Source organism: Piliocolobus tephrosceles, chromosome 5 (assembly GCF_002776525.5).
Source record: "Piliocolobus tephrosceles isolate RC106 chromosome 5, ASM277652v3, whole genome shotgun sequence".
Classification (NCBI taxonomy): Eukaryota; Metazoa; Chordata; class Mammalia; order Primates; family Cercopithecidae; genus Piliocolobus; species Piliocolobus tephrosceles.
The window spans coordinates 163,502,603-163,519,803 of NC_045438.1; the positions used below are offsets into that span (position 1 = coordinate 163,502,603).

At 45.0% G+C, this 17,201-nt stretch overlaps 1 protein-coding gene across 1 annotated transcript in view; it reads right to left on the reverse strand.

Moving 5' to 3' along the window:
- The window catches only part of CDYL (chromodomain Y like), a 62,840-nt gene extending 45,916 nt beyond the window's left edge, over positions 1-16,924 (reverse strand). Inside the window, exon 1 of the mRNA XM_026456827.2 lies at positions 16,264-16,924. Coding sequence (XP_026312612.1) covers positions 16,264-16,558 — 295 coding nt within the window. The 5' untranslated portion in view covers positions 16,559-16,924. The remainder of the gene's footprint in view (positions 1-16,263) is intronic.
- Between the last annotated feature and the right edge of the window lie 277 nt (positions 16,925-17,201).

The window sequence follows — 17,201 nt, forward strand, 5'->3', positions numbered from 1 at the left end:
CGGCTGGAGGTAGTACTTAGTGACACCGGGCGGCTGGAGGTAGTACTGACTGACACCGGACAGCTGGAGGTAGTACTGACTGACACCGGGCAGCTGGAGGTAGTACTTCCTGACACTGGGCAGCTGGAGGTAGTACTGACTGACACCGGGCAGCTGGAGGTAGTACTGACTGACACCGGACAGCCTGGACACAGCAGCCCCTCCCTAATTTCTCACACGAAGTGCGTCAGTAATTACCCTAGTGTTTACAATAAGTTTAATACAGGGCTTAGTCATGACATCTCCCCAATATACTTGCTTCTCCTTTCTTTCTGGGTGAGTTCCTTTAAAAGACTGCTCTCATTCTCAAAGAGCAACAAAATCAAAGGTGTCAGGTGAAATACAGAGAACACCATCTTATGACCTAGGGCCCCTCAAGGCACGGTGTGTCTATGACTGTGACCACTTGCTCACGCATACTTTGTACACTTGTGCACATGAGCATGGAAACTTTCAAATCCCATCTATAGTCTAAGCATAGAACCTTTTGTGGCTTAACCAGGTAAGCAGAACACAGCCAAGAATGGAGCCTCAAGAGACAGGCAGAATGTGACCACGGGCAGGGGAGGTGACCTCCAGTTAGTAAGCACGATAGTGATTAAGGGGCACAGCATTTCCACCTGTGGATGTAAGTAGCTGCAGGGCGGAGGATGCATAGCGGGTCAGGATGTCAAAGGACTGCCTGTGGGCTACTGGTTGTCCTGGATCAGAATTTAAAGTTCCATTTCTACAGGATGGAGGGGAGAAAATGGGGAGACACGTAAGCCTAGAGGTCAGGCATGATTTCGTAAGTAGCATTTAAAAGTAGAAGCATTTAGGCTTTAAAAAACAGACCCTGGAAGCTTGGAGAGCCAAGGATATACGCTGCCTCGGGGCGCGGGGTCGGGGTGGTTCTGAGGAGGTATTTTCACTAAGTAGCTAGCTTAATCTGCAAAGCCAAAGGCTAAGCAAACTACAGTGAAATCAGATACTTCCTTAAGCAAATTTCTAAAACAAACATCCAGCTTCAGTCCAGATCAGTCTTTCTCAAGCTAGGGTCCAAGGTCACACCACCGATCCATCTATGAAACACCAATGCCTAAATCCTGTGCTCGCACCCTCTAATCATCTACAAGGCCTGGATGGCCTGCCCAGTCCCAGACCCTTTCCCATGAGGTTAACCAGGTGCTGCCAAGGATCACCCATTGCTATGGTTCTGAATGGCTCCCAGGACAATCAATGGGGGACCATGCCCATCTCTGCAAGGGAACGCCTGGGTACTCACAAAGCAGCGAGGGCTGAGAAACAAGAACTTGTAGTGCAGTGTTCCTCTAACTAGGATGCTAGAATTTGCCATGTGTTTGGCATTTCAGGGCTCCACACTAAGTACATTGAGAAACGAGAGCCCATGCGCCCCCTGACAGCAAGGAGGGGCTTTTATGTGCCTCCTTCCTTAGAGGCAGCAAGTGGGGTGGTAGAGAACACGGAGCTCAAGGGGGGCCAAACTGTGGAACTAATGGTTCCCTCTAACAGAGACGTTTAGGACATGCTGAAGAGCAAAGGATCAAGGGAGAGCATCTAACTGAACACATCATGTTCTAGATGAGGGCAAAAGCTACTCAGAATCCGAGACAGGAAGCTGACCTCACCATAACAGAAACCTAAAAGCCACAATGTGTCAAGTTTTGTAAATACGGCTACAAAAACTATCAAGTAATTTTAAAATCCAGTTTTGCGATCAGTTTTGAGCATCTAACACTACTTAAAAATTGTTTTAGAAGCTGGACATGGTGGCTCACGCCTATTACAGGCACTTTGGGAGGCTGATGCTGAAAGATTACTTGAGCTCAGGAGTTTAAGACCAGCCTGGGCAAAACCTCATCTTTTGTAGAGATGGCGAAACCCCATCTCTACAAAAAAGTACAAAAATTAGTGGGGCGTGGTGATGCAGGCCTGCAGTCCTGGCTACTTGGAAAGCTGAGGTGGCTCACCTGAGCCTGGGAGGGGGAACCTGCAGTGAGCCGAGATGGCACCAGCCACTGCACTCCAGCCTGGGCGAGATGGAGCCAGACCCTGTCTCAGAAAAAAAGAAAAAAAAAAAAAACAAACCAAAAACCCACAAAACAACTACTAGAGCAAAACTCTTGACAGTCAGCTTTTCTTCCTATCCTTCCATAAATCATGGAAATGCAGGCCAGAACTGCAGCGGTGTGGTCTGTTTTCCCCCCATCTCCCCTTTCTGTAGGAGGACAACCTGGTAACCCACTGGCCCTACAGTGATCCAGCTCTTGGGGTGCACCCGACTCACTTGAGCTTGCAGTAGCAGCAGTTTCTAATGTTAAACAGTAACGTGCAACTCTGAAGACTGCGGTGAAGTGCCACCCCAGGCTGTCACAGCATTACACAGACTATATAATCAAGAAAACCCAGTGTGGAACTGCTTATTACATGCATATGAGAAAAATCCCTTGTGAAAACTGGGAAATGCACAGATTAGACTGCACAACATACATTCCTAAATGGCGAATTTCTGTAAACAGTGATTAATATAACACCATTAATTAGTTTAGCCACTTATTGAGAACATATTAACAGAAAAAAATGGCATGTGGAAGACTTCGCAAGTAGACATTTTAGTAAGGCAACCTCCTTCTCCCCAAATAAAACTAAACCAAACCAAAACTCAGACTTGGACTATTTTTACACCACTCTTCCTCTTGGTTTGTTGTTATAAAGCTGTGACAATTTTGATAGCTGCCACAGTTTTAGAACTTTTGTCCCATCAGATAAGGTTTATCTGAAAAACCAAAGCACAGAAGTTAAACTTATGCTCACTTTCCCTTTGAAGTCCATAATAAAAGAGTGGTTCAAATCACAGAAATCAGAAGCAACCAATACACTCTGTATGCAATGTCATGCCTTCCAAGGCCGGTCTGGGCTGTGTGGTCCTCTTCTTTTTCTCCTGTGGCCTTCACACTTGTGCTGTCATGAGGCAGACACAAAGAGGCAGCCGCATTCACAGAGAATGCTCAGAAGCTGGCAATTCAGCAATTAAACAGCATGATCTTCTGCACTCACCTAGTTGATAATGCTCACGTTATGCTTTCATGGATTCCTACAAAATTCTGACGTTACTTCACCAAACAGCTACCAAACTTCGCTGAAAGTGTCATGCAGGAAAATGCTACAATTACAATGTGAACATGGAAAATGTAATTTAAAACTACATTAGCAAGATGAAAAATAATCTCCGTCCCGTTTTCCATTCAATAAAAGTCATTATCACCCGACCATGGGAGAGGCAGAGTTTCTCTTACCAGATAAAATGTACAACCCTCTCACCATTACCAACGTAGTAATTAAAGCTGTAGACACTCCTTAGAGACCACGTCGCTTACCATTTTATTTTACAATTTTACTAGGAGGAAGTTACTTCTTCCAAGGCTTAAATCACTGTAGAAACAATTCCCATAACAATTATTGTTGACCTAGAGAGGTCTATGATACAAAATCACTCAATTGTTGAAATGTATGTTTCTGTGGGTGAGGGATCCCCTAAAAGTCCTGACTTGATCCCTATGCAATCTATGCATGTTACAAACGTGCACTTGTACCCCATACACGTATACAAATAAAAAATAATAAATATAATAAAGGGGAAGGCCTGGCGCGGTGGCTCACACCTGTAATCCCAGCACTTTGGGAGGCCGAGGCGGGCGGATCACAAGGTCAGGAGAACGAGATCATCCTGGCTAACGTGGTGAAACCCCGTCTCTACTAAAAAATACAAAACATTAGCTGGGCGTGGTGGCAGGCGCCTGTATTCCCAGCTACTCGGGAGGCTGAGGAAGGAGAATGGTGTGAACCTGGGAACCAGAGCTTGCAGTGAGCCGAGATTGTACCACTGCACTCCAGCCTGGGCGACAAAGCAAGACTTTGTCTCAAAAAAAAAAAATTTAAAAATAAAAATAAATAAGTAAAATAAAAAGGGGAAACAAATACAACTAAAACAATGAAAAAGAAGAGGTCCTATGAAAATTGAGGCAAAGACTTGACACAAGAGGTGTGCGGCACGCAGAAAACCAGTGCTGTGGGCGAGTGGCTCCTAGCCACCAAACGTGGCCCGTCGGCTCTGACCCAGGCCAAGTCAGTGGCTTCACTGGCGTAATTCTCAAACATGAATTTTATGACTGACTTCCCCTTTCATTACTTCAAACTCAGCAGTCCATCCCCTCCCACTGACTGCTTCTAAATATTCCCTCACTGCACCTGTGGAATTAAGCATGCCACATCAGAAAAGGCGCTGAAATGTGGCCTGCCTTTGTCACAGAATACATTTCTCACAATCAGCTGAGCAGCTAAGGAGACCGTTCAGGTCTGTCTCGTGGGAGAAGAGGCAGGCACCCACAGGCACATCATGTCTGCAGGCTTGGGTCAACTCCAGTAAGTTGGTTGACAGAGTGTCAAAGATGAATGAACACAGTCCTTTAGACCAACGAGAATTCCTGAGCGGGTTTTACATTCCTATTCAGTCTGGAGAGGGTTGAAGAGAACAGCCAGCCATGCGCAAACTCACTTGAGTCAGCATCCTAGTCATGTAAACCCAGGTTCAGTAAGACGGACACACGGTCACTGTGACAGCCACGCTACTAATGGGCTGGCTTTGTTTATTCAACGTGGACTTCTCTGACTTCAGTAGTTCAGATCACACTGGGGGTAGAGCACTGGGGTGTCTGGGGCAGTGGTCACCTTCCTAATGCTGCCTCTGAGATCAGCAGCTCACACAGAGACGGCCGATCACACAGGCACCACGGAGGTCTGCTAGTGATTAAACGTCTCCATTTTAGGGCATGGACTCTGTGACAACTATTTCTCAGCTGAAGTTGGGGTGGGGATGAGGGGACACAGTGCACAGCTGTCGTCTTAAGTTGCTAACGTGCGTCCTAAGTACAACCTGTAGCTGTACGATGAGGCCCAAAGCCATTTCCAGCTTTTCTCTTGGAAACACACTTCTTCTCCTCGCTGTACAGACATAAATAAGAACTGAAACTGCAGACAGAAATTAGAGATGACTATGACTGAGGTAACTGGGCTGAAAGTATATTTGAGAACCTAGTATGTTCCCATTAAAAAAGTTCTTTTTAAGCAAAAGCAAGTCTTAAATAATAAAGTAGGGAAGGCAGACCAGATGTTACCATAAATAAACCTGATTGTAAAATGTCACCTTCCCAAAAGCAGGGCAGGGAGGGGCGCGGTGAATGGAAGAATTGAGCATCAAATCCACTTGCTTCAAAGAGCAAATACATCGTCCAGAAAATAACCTGGAGTAACAAATACTTTGGAGGTAAGATTTCAAATGTTTTCTTAATATTTCCTATTAAGAATGCCTTGGCAGATGCCACTTATGATCCCAGACTGAGAGCCAATGACATCAGGTCCGTATCACTGGAGGAGATGGGTATTCACTCTATCGGGGTAATTACTTTTTAAATAGAGACAGTTTATCCCATTCGGGGTCATCACGCCACGAGAAGCAGGGCTGTACAAGGATCCGTTTATTACAATCTCCTTAACAATCATCTGGCATCTGCTCTTGCCTTAAGGAACGCTGCCCACAACCGCAGGGTTGAACTTGCAACACTGCGAGGGGCCTGGCCTCTGGTCTGCAGACAGCGTGGCATGGTTCTGTCAACGACAATGCTTTTCAAACGGACCCTATCATCAGAAACGAGGGCTCTTTCTTGAACATTCATTCTGTCAGGCTCTGAGCTCCTGGAAGTCAGGGGCTCTACGCTGTCGAGCTCCAGTGCCACCTGCCTGCCATGTGGTACATGTTTAACACACACGAAGAGGCACGGAGCTTCCAGAAACTCTCCCAGGCAGAGGGCTGATGGGTGTACGGCATGGGACATAGAGTGAATCTGAAACTAAAAGCAAGCTTTAAAAAGAGACCTGAAAACCTGAGGAAAATCTGTTTCAGGAACTCAGAAGCCATGGAAGACACTTAGGAGCCAGCAACTGTGTGGACACCAAGCAATATGAATCAAGTACGGCAGACTCCAGCTGCAGGGCCAAGCACCCAAAGTGGGAGAGGCGAGGTGTGCATCGTGTGGTTAGATGGTGGGTTCTTTTATCATTTCACTTGTTGTTGAAGTTGAATGAATCTTTTAAGTAGATTTTGCTCAGATAAAGCAATATAATTTTCAATAAAATGCTAATTATCCAAAGACATTTAAGATGAACCATCAAAGAAGAAAATGCTTTCATCCACTCCACAGTTTAGTGGCCGCCTACCATGTGGCAGGTAGTAGAAAAACTAGGACGCCATGTCTTGGTTCTCAATCTCAAGAAGTTCCCTTGAGCACTGGGATGCAGCTGTGAAGAGGAATATATTCACTTCACTTAAAAGGACACGTGCACGTACAGCAGGGACACGGCGCAGAGCACAGGTCTGCTGACTCTTCCGATTTGGAGGAGGTCCCGTAAGTGCTTAGGGCAGCAGGAGTGTAGGGATGCCTCTTGGTGCCTTGGTCATTTGTCCCCACTACCCTGACAAACCATTTCTTTTTACTCTTCTTTTTAAAAGACAAACACTGATAATGGAAGCAGAAGTGATAAAAATTCCTCCAACAACTCACTCATGCACATGCAAATGTTAATTAAGCCCCTAATGTGTGTAAACAACTGGACTAGGCAATGTAGGAGATTCTTAACGCCATTAAAATACCTGCGCCAACACTTTTCCATGTTGCCGTTTAAAGTTTAAGTGAATTTGTCCATCTACTCTGGATCTTGCCCTGGATATTTTTAAAAATCCAATTTTATTTTTTCAGACTCTTCTAGGGAATTGGTTCCCATCCATCCAATCTAAGTACACAAGCCACTTTAGTTAAGCCTTCTCCACCCAAGGCAAACAGCCTCTGAGAACTGGACTCCCTGGCACCCTCCTTCAAGGGGATCCTCATAAATAGTCCGTCTGTGTGATTAATGTGACTGACATGAAAAGGTGAGATATCAAATTAGAAAGGAGACAAATGCAGTGCCTAGCCCCCCAAAAACAGGACTAGAAAAGGAGGAAGAACACCTATTCAAAAAGACAAAGTGCAGAACTGGGCACAGCTCAGTCTCCTGGCGAGCAGCATCTTGGGCACAGCTGTATTTGGAGGATGACTGTGTATTGTTTCAGAGGACCACCCAAACGCTGCAACAGGACATTAATTCCAAGTATGATGGCCCAGGCCTGCTCAGTACATACCGTCTTTATTTTTTTTGAGACGGAGTTTCACTCTTTTTGCCTAGACTGGAGTGCAATGGCACGATCTTGGCTCACCGCAACCTCTGCCTCTCAGGTTCAAGCGATTCTCCTGCCTCAGCCTCCCGAGTAGCTGGGTTTATAGGCATGCGCCACCACACCTGGCTAATTGTGTATTTTTTTTTTTTTTTTTCAGTAGAGACAGGGTTTTTCCATGTTGGTTAGGTTGGTCTCGAACTCCCAACTTCAGATGATCTCTTCACCTTGGGCTCCCAAAGTGCTGGGATTACAGGTGTGAGCCACTGTGCCCGGCCCCTAATGCCATTTCTATTGTTATTAGCCCTGGCTTTCCCTTGGGGTATCCTCTCATTGCCTTCCTTCTAGGTTACAGAGTTTAGACGAAGTTGACCTCACCCCTTGAAACTTAGGAGGAAGAGAAGCCCCTTTTCTGTCTGGTCAGCTGAGAGGTTGGGGTGGCAACCCAGAGCTGCGGGGGCACCTTGCTTCCATGCGGGAAGGACTGGCCTGACTGAAGCAAGTGAAGGCTGGGGGTGGAGTGCGGGGTATGAGAATGATGGTAACTTCAGGCCACAGATCCAGCTGTGCCTGGATTTCGGTTCCACGAGCCAACAGATGGCATTTCATTTGCTGTATGTTTAAGCCACTGTGGTTCAGTTTCACTCACTTGAGACAGAAGCCAAAATCTTGAGTAATATTGTGTACTTAATAAAATCAATTACGCTTATAAAAAACTCACTTGTCATCAGTGTGACACAGTACAAAGAACTAAATGGAAGTCAGGAGTAGGTTCTAACGTGGAGTCTACTTTCCCGCCAATTCTGCTAGTGACTTTGATCAAATCACTCTTTCCCAAGCGGCCTCTTCTGTAAAACAAGGATTCTCTGAAAGAGGAAGATGAATGTTGGAGGAACTTAAGACAGAACAAAGGCACCAGAGTAGCAGGCCCGGAAGAGGCCAGAAGGCCTGTACCCTGTGTATATATAACTGCTCTCAACCGTAAGGTACAGCATGCCATTGGAGGAATATTCCAGAAGGCCAGTACCTGGCTGCAGCAAAAACAATGCTAACGGGAATACAGGAGACAAGGGGGATTTGTAACAGGGCTCAATTCCTAGTAGCACATGCAGCAACAAGAGCAAATTTAATCTGAAAATGCGATTTTCCCCCCTTTGTCCTTGTATCAAAGTTCAAAAGGAGCAAGAACTATAGTTAGAAATATTCCTTTTACGTCATCTGACCTAAGAAATCTAAACTTCTTTTAAATTGTACTTCATATAAGTCCAAAGTAATCAAATACACTTAGATATATTCAAACTGAACAGGAATCATAAAATTAATGCAAATTATTTAGAGGTTTTCTATTCCCTTAAGGCAGGATCTAGATGGTCCTCTCTCACCCCATGAGTGGGGTAGGGAGGACTGTGAATCACGGACCTCTTTTTAGGCACTCCCTTTAGAAGCATGAACACCACAGCTCAAACATGCAGAGGAGACCAGTGTAGTACCTGGGCAAGGACAGGTACAGTCATGAAATGTTCACATTTTGGAAGTTAAACCACCCAAAAGGAAAACAGGCAAGATATATACATATATATATGTATGTATATGGAATTAACAGAAGAATGAATGCAAACAATTAACCTGCAAAAACAGTTTTCCTTTTTTAAAATTAAAACAATGTGATAGCATTTTCTCATCTGCCAGACGCTGAAAAGGAGATTAAAATGTTGGTTAAGAATAGGCAAATACGTACTCACAATCTTTTCGGCTTTTTTAGAGAGCAATTTGGCAACATTTATTAAAATCTTAAATCAATTACAGCCCTTGTGTTTTATCATTTACAACAGCAAATTGCCAACTAACTCAAACAGTATAAAATGTACCCTCAAATAGGAAAAAAATGTATATGCATATGTGTATGCCTGTATAAATATATACTTATATGGGGGAGAAAGAGGAGGGGGAAAGTAAATGAGGCAAAATGTAAACAACTGGTGAATCCAGGTAAGGGATACTATATGGGTATTTCTTGTACTGGTCTTGCAACTTCTAAGTTTGAAATCCTGTTTATATAAAGTTAAAACATAAAAAGAAAGAATTTGAGTCTTAAAATAGAAAGTTCTCCAAGACATGATGTTAAATAAAAAGAGCAAATGCTAAGAACAAATTAGTATGATCTCATAGAAAAGAGTATAAATTCACAGAACAAGATAGAAATGACACACATCAAACTACTGATGTTCTGTGGGGAATCTGGTACTCAGAGGGGGCAGGTAACAGTGAACTCTTCTATTTTGCTCAAAGTACTACTAAACTACTTGTGCAAAAATGTATGACATTTAAATATTCTTTTTAGAACAGGATGTGTGTGAACATTTCTGGAGCTGTGACATCAATAAACTTCATGTGCAGGAAAAAAACTCTCGAAGTCTGCAGCAGGGATTCTCTGAGTGAGAAGGGAAACACTCCTTGAGAAACCGGGGTTCCCTATCCAGAGTGAGGGGTCACTGGACTCCACACAGCTCACACTTGACTTTTCCCCTCAGGACACGACTGTTAAAGAGCTGGCAGGGTTCATTCCCTGAATTTCTGATGGGAATCAGAACATGCGATTCCAAAATATGCTACTTTTGAATAGGATTATTCTGAGCTAAAGGCAACCAAGAAGCAACAGATGCAGAACGAACTCTCTGCCCTCTCCATTTCTGCCTAAAGGGCTTAAATTCCTATCTGTAAAGGTATTCCCACTTTCCTGCACCAGGAAAAGGAAAACAACTCATTACCATAGAGAGGAAACTGGGCCAAGACTGCATCAGTAGACCTTACTAAAACAGCCTTTGTCTTCCATTAGTTTCCCTGTATATCTACCTCCCCACATTTTACCACCCGCAAGAAGCCTAGAAACCCCACTTCCTTTTGTCTAGGAACTTCTCTGCAATTTATCATCCTTTGTTAAAATAGTATAAAAGCTCTCAAGCCTAACCACTTCTTTGGGGTTTCCTCTTTTGTGTGGAGACCCCTTGGGCACAGAAAATTTAAAACACCAATTAAATGTATATGCCCTTTTCTCCTGTTAGTATGTCTTTTGCCACTATAATTCACAGTCTCCAGCCACAAACCTAAGAGGATAGAGAGAACACTCTCCTTCCTCCTACACTTTTTTGGCTAGTTGAACTTGTTATATTTAATTCATATTTTACATAAAACAGGAGATGATTACAAAAGGGGAGCTGATGCTTCAAGAAAAACTAAACTGAATGATTTGGAAAGGCTCTAGACTAAAAACTACTGTCAAAACTAGGTGTGAGAAAATGAGAAAAATCAAAAAGGCTAGGACTGTACTCAGATTTATAAGTACACCTGCGTTTTGCTCTGCTTTGAAGAAATCCAAACTGGTAACAGTAAGTGATACATTATGAGCATGCTTGTCACAAGAGAGGACTCCAAGCAATGAATCCGTAACTCAAAAGGCCTTGGCTCTTCCAACAAGTGGCAAATGCAAGTACTCACTTGGAAAGGGCCTTGGTTCAACATCAATGATTGGAAAATAATGCACATTTATAAAGTTGTAAAATAAAATCATTATGGTGTGCATGTTTTTAAAGATTCCTGGGAGTAAGCAGACTGGCTCCAGCTGGACAAGAGCATCTTCTCTAGGGGCTCTGCGCCTGAAACCCTGCACTAGAATTCTTAAGCACACGCAGGTTTGAGGACCACTGTGCTCGCTCTGAGGAACTGAGGAACCCGCCTGCTGCTGGGCATCACATCGTTCTGCCTGAGGATGCCTATTAAATGCTCAGAGAGGAGGGAGGCAGTGCATCTGCTTGTCTCAAAGGACTACTCCTCTCCCGTTTGATTTGTAGCTCAAGACCCTTTCCCTGCGTAAGTGGGTTTACTCTTGAAAAGAATAAGCAAGATAACACACGGGGAAGCCTCTAGCATGGACCCACTACCTAGGACATGTCAATCATCTGTGGGGTTTCAAACTGAAATCTTTCTTGACCAACCCCTCAAACACACTTCTCATTTGCTGTAACTTGACTTCAAATGTCTTCTCTTTTCAAGTGGAGGTTTTCTGCTGTGGCTCCAGGGAATAGCTGCCACCTCTGAGCGCTGGTCTGCTGCCTTTTTGTTTTTTGTTTTTTTTTGAAACAGGGTCTTGCTCTGTGGAACAGGCTGGAGTGCAGTGGTGCAACCATAGCTCACTGGAGCCTTGAGTTACTGGGCTCAAGCAATCCTCCCACCTCGGCCTCTTAAGTAGCTGGGACTACAGGCAGCATGTAGTCACAATGCCTGGATAATTTTTATTTTTTTAAACACATTTTTAAAACCTAGGAAAATATTTTTTATTTTTATAAAGATGGGATCTTACTATGTTGCCCAGGTTGGTCTCGAACTCCTTGCTTCAAGCTATCCTCCAGCTTTAGCGTCCCAAAGTGCTGGGATTACAGGTGTGATCCACCACACCTGGCCCGGTCTCCTGATTTCTTAACCTTCCCTGGGGTTAGGTTCTAATTTCTAAGACTAAATCATAAAAGGCCCTAGAAAGCCCTGGGGTCTCTTTCTAGAGGGCAGCTGTGCCTCTTATACTTCCCTGATAATCACAGAGGAAAGGGAGACGGATCATCTATTCACATTCTTACTGAGAGGAAATCACACTCCAGCTCCTCAGAAGCAGCCAGGTTTTCCTGAACACTTTCTCTTAGGAGTTTCCTTTGGTTGAAATGTTCGTGAAATGCAACGTGTGCTAAGGTATTAATATTTCCTCAGTCATTTTCCTACTAGGTCTGTTGGCTTCCACACGAAGTCCAAAAGCCAGCCCTATGTCACAACACTGATAAGGTTTACACCTATTTAAGTTTGCTACTAGCATTTTCTGAAATTTCATACTTATGGAAGGATGATGAATTATATGTTTGAATTCATGAAAGAGCAAAGTCATGATAATCCAGTTTTTAAAAGCAATTACTTCTTTTGTAGGATTAATTCATTAGGGAATTAAAGGAGCAAGAAATCACCATTAACATGGATAAAGAGAAAGAGGACAGCAAGCTGTATCACCTAAATTTTAGAATTTCTCACATTTCTGAGTGAAATAATACATTCATCATTTAAACCTTTGTGTCATACTTAAGATAATTAAAAAGCAAACACATATATGGTTATTCTATAAAAGTGAGTGAGTGTGTGTGAAAATACACCAGAAACATTCCTTCTTTGGGTTCACAAATATTCAAGTATCTGTGGTTTTTGGTGGCAAAAACACCCTTTCAGTACACACGATCAGTGTTTTGCATAGGGGATGGTTCGTTCCCAATGACTCCACCAGTATCTACTTCAATTAGTTTTAGAAAAACAAATCCGTTTCCTCGCGTAGCTCTAAAATTAATCTGGAAAGTCAAAGCAAACAACTGCTTAAAAAGTGTCTGAGTGTGGACCAACAGCCTAACAGAGCTTCAGCGTGGCTTCTCATTCAGGAAGGATGTGCCGGAGGGCGAAGAGGGGCTTTCTGGAATTTCTCCCCTCCTGCTCTCCTTCCCTCCTCTCTGAGCCAGAGATCCAGGCCACAAATGACTCCTTACAACCCTTGTCTTCCATGTGCACCCATTCTACTGGAATCATTCCATCCACAAGTACTTGCAGAGCACCGACTACACGGCAGGCGCCATTCTGGGCACAGTTCAATTTAGTCTGGAAAAACAAAACGCTTTCTTGGAGCTTACGTTCTAGCAGAGAGTATAACAAAGCTCCTCCCTGCACAGGGACCAGGGCAGCGACAGCACTGACCCTCCCGAATCCGCAGGAGGCCGGCTGTCAGGGGTTCCACCAGCTTTGCAGTTGCTTTTCTTCCAGAAAGACTTCCTCCTCGTTAATCTGCAAGCCTGATTTAGATCAAGGCCACAGGGGATGTCATTCACCACTGTCCTAAAAATGTTCCCTAACAGCTTCTGTTTTCCTCTAACTAGAGATTATATTCTCAGCAGTATACAGGGCTCAGGGCTGATCTGACCAGCGCCCAGGCAGAAGTGAGAGGGGGGCAGAGATCACAGCCTTGGAGAAAAATGATGGTGAGGGCCTCGGAAAAATACTCTCATTCCCACTCCAACCTCCCAACTCCACAGAACAAGCTAAAATAATTTAAGATTCTATGCTTACACGTCCCTTTTGGTTTAACCAATGCCACACGTGTGGATGCTTTTTAGAAAGGAAGTCACTAAATCCTCATTTAAATGGAAGCTATTACCTTTCTTATATAAGAAATATAAAGGAATGAAGGCTTTGCTGCAAATTGTTTCACATGTGGTGAAAGCGGAATGTGGATCTGGCGAGGGCTGCAGTTCATTTGGAAAGAAATAACACACGAGAGGGAACCAGCAAGACCGCACTGGAGGTGGTGACCAACCAAAACAGGACGTGCGGGTTAACGACTAGGGCTCTTAACCTTGTTGGCGCAAAGTTTTGAAAATCAAGGGTTCCCACAACAAAAAATGCACACACACACACACACACACACACACACTCTATATATACACACACACACTCACTACTTTTGTGGACAAAAAAGGTGGCCCACAGATCTACAGCTTCCTAAGAGCAGAGATCAGGTATAGCCAAGTAGGTCAGATGCAGTGGCTCACGCCTGTAATCCAGCATTTTGAGAGGCCGAGGCAGGTGGATCACTTGAGGCCAGGACTTTGAGACCAGTCTGGCCAACATGGTGAAACCCGTCTCGACTAAAAATACAAAAATTAGCCAGGATTGGTGGTGGAAGTAAATGAATGGATAGCTCCATTCATTCATAGTAATGGATGGTTAGCTGTGTTCCAATAAAACTTTATGAACACAGAAATCTTAATTTCTTATATTTTCACGTTAGTAAATATTCCTCTTGATTTTTTTTTTTTTTTTTTTTTCAAACATTACGACATGTAAAATCCATTCTGAGCCTGCAGGCCATACAAAACCAGGAGCCGGGCAGGGCCAAGCCCACGGGCTATAGATCGTCAGTCCTTTTTGGCAGCACTACAGTCCAGGACCGTGCCTGACCCCCAAGTTATCAATGAAGACGGAGGTGCTTATCTGTCCAGGAGGCAACAAGCAATGCTGGGAAGAATGCCAATGAGGCACTAAGACACACGCTCTGGTTCCCCTTCTGGCTTCAGTTCTCTCCATGAACATCACCTTCTCTCAGGACTCGACTTTCCTAACTTCAAAATAGAGCGTGCTATTAAGTGAGTCCCTTCTACCTCTGAACTTCGCTGAACCCTCACATACAACTAAGTAAGAGAACACTGTCCGCATGAGGTCAGCAACATAGGAAGTCAAACCTGCAAATAAGTTCACAAGATCCAACGGAGCTCGCAAAGGCACCATTTGGGTCAAGTGTGTATCTGAAAAATATTGGCAAGATGGCACTTTCCTGTCAAAGGGAAACCCAGATTTCAGGTCATATTCCACTTCTTCGCTACACAAGGGCCTGGACCAAGGAGAAAATCTGCTGAATGCACCACAGCAGAATGGCTAGAATGTCTTAGTGAACACGTCTCTTTAGAGGAAAATAGCTCCCCAAACAAACCAACACCACTGTATTTGGTTTGCTATTATTCTACTGAGCGTGGGCTGGAGGAGACACACACAGGTAAAGGGACAACTTTTTCTGGGGGGGAGGGAGATGGAGAATCACTCTGTCACCCTGGCTGGAGTACAATGGCACCATCTCAGCTTACTGCAACCTCTGCTTTCTGGGTTCAAGCAATTCTTGTGCCTCACCCTCCTGAGTAGCTGGGATTACAGGTGCATGCCACCACACCTGGCTAATTTTTGTATTTTTAGTAGAGACGGGTTTTCACCATGTTGGCCAGGCTGGTCTCGAACTCCTGACCTCAAGCGATCTGCCCTCCTCGGCCTCCCAAAGTGTTGACACCATGCGCCCAGCTAAAGAGGCAATTTTAAGACTACAACTCAGAAAGGAGACAGAGGAGAGGGCCAGGTGGTGGGGGGCCCCTGAGCAGATGGAGAGGAGGGGACAACGTGCAGCCCTGGTGCTGACAGAGAGAGGGAGTCAGAGGGCAGGGGAGGGCCGGGTCGCTGACACAGAGGGCACACCTGCTACTGAAGGTCACGGGGTGGAGGTACCAGTGGACACCACTCTCATCCAAGAATGACTGAAAAGGGATGGGAGCTGTGAGGAAGCAGGAAGCAGGAAGCCCTATTAGAAAGCTCCAGCAGGAGAGAAGTCATGAGGACTTGTAAGAGAAAACTGTGGCCGGCACAGCATGGCAAGTGAGGAGAAGTAAGCCATCTGTGTGAACTCCCAGTTGTGCTGTCCTGGGAGATGGACAAGTCATGGCACAGCCAAGGCAGCCGCAGAACTCAGGAGGAGGGCTGCGGGTGAGAGTAAAATAGAGGACAGCACCGGTGCCAGGCAGACTGGGCTCTGACTGGGGGAGCAATGGCACCTGTACTGCCGATCACAACAGAGAAACGAGCCCGGCTCCCAAAGGTCCTAATGGGATAGCAGTGCCCCCACTGAAAGGCATTCCTGGGTATTCAAACGGATGAGCAAAATAAGAACCAGCACTCCTGTATCAATGCTGGCCAACTTAGAAGAAAACGCTTAACACGAGACAACACTCAGCACTTAAGAGGTGAAGAAAGGTATACAGCTTCAGAAACTTGCTGTAAAAACTTACTCACCGAATAACCTAGTTAGAGGGAGATACTGTTTAAAGCAAGTCAGTGTGGTAGCACAGTCTGTGGATGGCGAATTACACAGAGACAACTAGTGCCGAATTAAGAGAAATACCAAAGGCTTCAAGTGAAGAAGGGAGAAGCTGGCAAAATCTCCGCAAGGCTCCAGCAGGTGCCGTGAGACTCCCCGGACGCTCCACAGCTCAAGGCCTGATCTCTAGAGAAGGACCCACGCCCTCTGGGATCACCACGGAGCCGGAGGCAGCTCCCTAGACACTCACCTTTCCCGTTAACAGCTAAGCCTGTGGCCATGGCTGCAGTCACAGGGCCGGGCACCTGAGGCACTAGTGGATGTATCCTGGGCCTGCTCCCCATCCTGGCCCTCTCGGCACCGGGGCCCAATAAAGCTCCGACAGGCTTTTCTGCTGCCACTTCGGGCGCCACTGTGTCCTCCTGACCCTGCTCGATGGGGTCCAGTTTCTCGGGGCTCTCGCTCTGAAAGCCGTCCACTGCGGTCCTGCTCTTAATGGGGCTCTTAGGCACGAGGATCTTGATACCTGACTTCGCTAGGTCCATGTTCTTCCGGCTGGACAGAGACGGAGCTGTGTTCTTCCTGAACTTCTGGCTGGCAGCAAACAGCTGGCTGTTTTTGGATTCGTGGTCTTTCCCAATCACGAGTGCCTTAGGAGAGGTCTTAGAAAAGTTGCTGTTGGTGGATCTGGAGATTTGTTTCCTAGCATTGTTGGGAGAGGTCCTGTTTGTTCTGGTCAATGTGCTCTCCTTCTGCTTCTCCGTGTGGCGTCTGTTGAAGTCGTGGATGTATTCTTCACAGTTCACAAGGTGCTGCTCCGGCTCCCAAGTGTCGTCCTCGCTGTCATAGCCTTTCCACCGAACCAAATACTCTGTCTTCCCTTTTTTATTTTTCCTTTTGTCAACAATCCTTTCAACCTGTTTATAAAAGGAAAAAAATAGTTTTTAAAAAATCAAAATTTGGGGGTAAAAGTGCAAGTTTAATTAGGAAACATCAAAAATAGCAAAAACCACAAAAGATTATAAAAATGATCTCTTCTCCATCCCCAATAAAACAGTAATAGGCCATTTGGGGTGTGAGCAATTTCCCTGAAAGTAAGTCAAATGAGACACAACATTTTTATGCTGAGAACACGTGGATACGCATTAGGTGACTTATGGTTCTTGTGACTGAAAGGGGATCTCTGTC